Genomic DNA, 4,713 nt, shown 5'->3' on the forward strand with positions numbered 1-4,713 from the left:
GTCTCATTCATGTGAATGAGTGATGGGGCAGAAAGTGTCCCAAAGTGCTCAGATTTTATAATGTGTATAATTTGCCCTGGGAGTTATCATAGACATTAAAATCTAGTCTATAACAGAATTCATATTCATATTATTTGCTATAGTAAGAATTTACTCTATTTGACAACCTGATCCTGCATTAAAGCATTTCCTGGTATTTTATCATGTTAGTAACTAATATACAACATATGCTTTGGGACTGAAAGTTTTTCTTTCATAGTTTTAGAAGATGTCCCAACCATGAAACACCTGTGATTTAAATGTTTATTATAATATTGTAAATTTGCTAAGCATTTTCCTTTATTTGATGAATCTCCATCTTTTTCTAGAAATTTTGTAATACTCTTTGTAGACTAGGTCATAGGCTAGTGACAGGGTTCAGAACATGCTATCCCAAAATGTGACATCTTGACATGGTGAACATTTTAAGGTGAAGGGATGTGAGAAATGACAGGTACAGGAAAGACCTCCCCTATCTTTCTTGAAGTAGGTTATAAGACCCTCTTCTGAGAGCTGTCCCTGCCATACCTGGAGGAAAAAAAAAATCTTTATCTCTAAAGGAGGGATGCTGAGAGACTCAGAACTAACAGGACTTGCTAAGTTCCTCCAATTTACCACACTTAGCTCATCATACCCTTTTATCCTATTACATTTTTCCATGACTTCCCACACTTCATCAAATCTACTATAAAAATGCTCAAGCTTAACCACTTCTTCAGGTCTTCATTTTATAATGAAGTTTCCAGAGTCATATAAAACTTAAATAAATGTATATGTTTTCTCTTGCTAACATCTTTTGTCAGTCCAAATTACAGGACCCCAGTGTGAGAACCTAAGATGCGTACAGGAAGAGAATTTTCCTCCCCTAAACTAGTCAGCTGCTTACATTACCAGAAGAGCATTGGAGGGTTTGAACAATTTTCTCCTGCCCCATTACATATTTCTTCTTTCTGCCTGAAATTTCCCATGCAGTGCTTTGTGCCTTTCTTGGTTCTGGGTTCCTTTACTCTCTTTTGAAAATATCATTATGATAGGAATAGAGTAGTATAATTAAATAGTCAGTTTAAAAATCCCACTAGGAAATTAAGGACAGAAAGGGAATTTTAAGGGAGTTTGGGAAACTGTTGTAAGCTAATGATCACTCAAGAAAAGAATCCAGTAACCTAGCAACAATCTGCACTTCCTTGAAGGAAGACCAGGTGTATCAAGTGTCAGACACACTCAAGCCAGAAGTCCTGCTAATCAAAACACAAGACAATAAATATGGGGCCTGAATCTTGTTATATGAAGTCAGAGAGTTAATAGTCCCTGAAGAGTAGCATTTCTGCATATAGCCAAGACAGAAATATAGGTGAAAGGGGAAAAAAAAAAGAAAACTAGTTGAAAGGGGACAACATACGGAAACCTAAGATGAATTACCATATTTTAGTATATGTTACTACCCTCTTGTTAATATACATATGATTTAAATAGTGCCATGAGAGTCACAGTTAAACCATAAAAGGCCAAGGGATGAACTAATAATGTAAGCCTTGACGTCTGCCCAAGAATGAGGAAGAAGATGGTCTTCTCCCCTCCCCACTTTTTCTTTGATTATAAAAGTTTAGTACTCTTTGTTCTTGGGGCTGCTGTGCTCCCTTGCCAGTCTGCTTGTATCGCTCACAAGTATCCTATGCTAATAAATTCACTCTTTGCCCCACAGTGAATTCTTTCTGCAAAGAATGAGACAAAAGAACCTGAGCTTCATTAAGTCCTGAAAACAAGTGAGCAGTTTTAATCAAGACAGTGTGTTTGAGGCCCCTCCTAGTCAGGAATCATACGTTCAAGTCCCAATCTGAGTTTTAGCTGGATTTGAGTCCCATGCAAGAAGGAGTGCAGTTTCAATTATCTTCTATCAGGTTTTACAGTCCTTCATGATACAATAGATGCTTCAGCCAGGCAGAAAAAGCTCTGAAAAGGGGGATGGACTATACTCTAAATAAAAGTCACACTTTTTCCTTGGCCTTACCTAGATGATTTCTAAATAATTATTATAACCTTTATAATACTATACTCCTTCAGGGCATTTTTTGGTTTATACATAATTTTAAACTATATGCTTTTTATCCACAACAGTGTAAAATGACATAAAATTAAATTTAAAAGCTAATAGACTGGGTTTCAGAAGCAAATTTTATTGTAATCCCGTTAGGCTGGAATGATGGAGCAAACCCAGATAGATGAAATATTAAAAAATTAATGCAAGGGCCTAAGTCAAGAGCAAAGCGCGGGACCGACGAAAGTACCAGCCCACGGTATCGTCATGCCCTGGAGACGACAGAGCGTGCCGGCTTCCGAGGAAAGCAAAAATTAAAAAGACCCTTGACATTAGGAGTAGACTAGAGGGATGTGAAAAAAATCTAAAGATGAAGGTATTTCAGACCATCTGCAGGCAGCTTATAAGTTCAAAGGGGTTTTCTGTAGAACCAGCCCCCAGTGTGGTCTTGTCCACTTCCTCTTATATGTGTGGCGGGAAGAAAAAAGTGAACCGTTATGAAGAAGAGGACCCAAAAAAGTACTCTGATTTAGTAAGGTCTGTCTTGTCATTCAGAGGCCACGCTCAGACTCCACAGCCTTTGTTCGAGGAAGATGCTTTACTCTATGGACCTGTGAAGAAGTGTAAGGCCCCAAAGCAAGAAGAAGGGGCAGGAGGTCCATGAAACTGGGGTCCTCTCTTCAATCCGGAGAAAAGCGGAAAACCAAATGATCCTACAGTTCCTCTGAAAATCCCTTTGCAAAGGAATATGATACCAAGGGTGACCCGAGTCCTTCAGCAGACCATGAACTCAGAACAGATTTCCTGTTTGGAGAGGTGGAAACAGTGGATGATTCTGGAACTGGGAGAGGATGGTTTTGCAGAATATACTTCAAACATGTTTTTACAAGGGAAGTGGTTTCATGAAGCCTTGGAAAGCATACTTTCACCCCAGGGGAACTTAAGAGAGAGAGATGAAAATCTCCTCAAACCTTGCTACATCCAAAGGGTCCAGCATGTTCTGAGAGATGTCAGTGGAGTGTGGGCTCTGGAAAATGCTGTTAGACGTGAGACCCTAAAGTATGTAGGTCTGCTGCACTGTGTGGCTGATTATCAGGGAAAGCTGTGTGTGACTGATCGGAAGACATCTGAGAAACCAAAGCCTTTCATCCGAAATACATTTGACAACCTGCTGCAAGTCGTGGTGTATGTCAGTGCCATAAACCATAAGGCCAACTACAGCTTTCAGGTTCAGTGTGGCTTGATCGTGGTGGCCTACAAAGACGGGTCCCCCGCCCACCCACATTTCATGGATGCAGAGCTCTGCTCCCAGTACTAGGCAAAGTGACTTCGACTAGAAGAATATACAAAGAAGGAAAAGAACCTGAATATTCAGAAACTAGATTAGGGGCAGGAAGCTGTGTGGGAACGCTCAGGACTTTCTCACAGTTTGGGAAGATGTATTGCTGTTTCCTGTGATCTAGAATGAGGTGCCACAGGGTCTGAGAGCTGCAGTAACACAAGCTGAACTAGTAAGTTGTTGAAATTTATTGCAACCAAAAAGGCAAAGCCGGAAAAGTTAAATTAAAAAGATGGACTTCGGCACATAAAAGACCAGCTCTGCTACCTCTGACTAGCATTTACCCAAAAAAAGGGTAAGCAGCATTGGCACAGTGTTGGTGCCTCTTGGACCCCTGTAGACCTTTCTGTGTTCTGGGCAGGATGCCCAGTCTTTGAACTGAGAGATTCAGGGTGGTGAGGCCTAGTGCTCAGAGCATTTCCCCCGGGGCACGCCAGCAGGGAGGGCTGTGCACCCACAGTGTGTATGTGCAGTGAGAATTTGTATCAGCTAACAACTGCTGCCAGTGCGGGCTTCTAAAATTTGTCTTATGTATGGGGTTCCCTGTATTTCATTTGGGGGGGAAAAGCTCCCATTTGACATCTTTGAAAAATAAATGTGATTTCTTAGCCTCAAGTAAACATTGCTCTCTGGAAAGATGGAGTATACTCACTATATCGTGGTCTATGCCCCTTGGCATCCCACCAAATAACACTCAGGAGCAGCCAGGCTCCAGTCTGAGAATTGTAATTGTAGGTATTTTAGTAGCTATCTTCTGGTTTGAGTCAAGGAATTGTGTACGTGGAGAAAATGTATTTATTGTTTGTTGAATTTTCCAGCAATGGGGAAAAATAATAACATGTAATTTTTTCTATGTTTGATAAGTAATAAAATTGATTAGTTGTCACTGGGTTCAGGAAACTTAAATAAATGTCCACTACAGCCTTGGGGGAAGGCTCCCTGTTTTATGGAGTAGGTTAGCATTTAAATTACAGTTGCTGTCTTAAAATAGTAGTGTGCTACAAACACCTTTTTCCTTCATTAGCCATTAATTATAAGAAATTAAATACAAGATGTGAGTAAAGTAAAAATAATAATAATAATGCAACAATGTTATATTTTAGTTTGAATAATAAATTTTACAATTAAAAAAGTATTAAATGAGTTGGACCTGCTATGACATCTGTTCAATGAAAAAATACATGGGGGTTAGAATTAGTCAACAAAATTATCTGACACAAAATAAATTTGAAGGAGATGCACAGTTTAGGGGAGATTTTATTATTAAATTTCAACATATCACAGGTTGGTTCTTTATGTT

The 4,713-nt window shown here is 39.4% G+C and overlaps 1 protein-coding gene across 1 annotated transcript; it reads left to right on the forward strand.

Moving 5' to 3' along the window:
• Positions 1 to 2,444: 2,444 nt before the first annotated feature.
• Positions 2,445 to 3,392, forward strand: LOC113631375 (mitochondrial genome maintenance exonuclease 1-like). The gene is made up of 2 exons (XM_027127848.1): positions 2,445 to 2,715; positions 2,950 to 3,392. The coding sequence occupies exons 1-2, from the start codon at positions 2,445 to 2,447 to the stop codon at positions 3,390 to 3,392; spliced, it is 714 nt and encodes a 237-aa protein (XP_026983649.1).
• The last annotated feature ends 1,321 nt before the right edge of the window (positions 3,393 to 4,713 follow it).

The sequence above is a fragment of the Aethalodelphis obliquidens genome, unplaced genomic scaffold (genome assembly GCF_003676395.1).
Source record: "Aethalodelphis obliquidens isolate GAN/ISIS:26980383/991018 unplaced genomic scaffold, ASM367639v1 scaffold32, whole genome shotgun sequence".
NCBI lineage: Eukaryota > Metazoa > Chordata > Mammalia > Artiodactyla > Delphinidae > Aethalodelphis > Aethalodelphis obliquidens.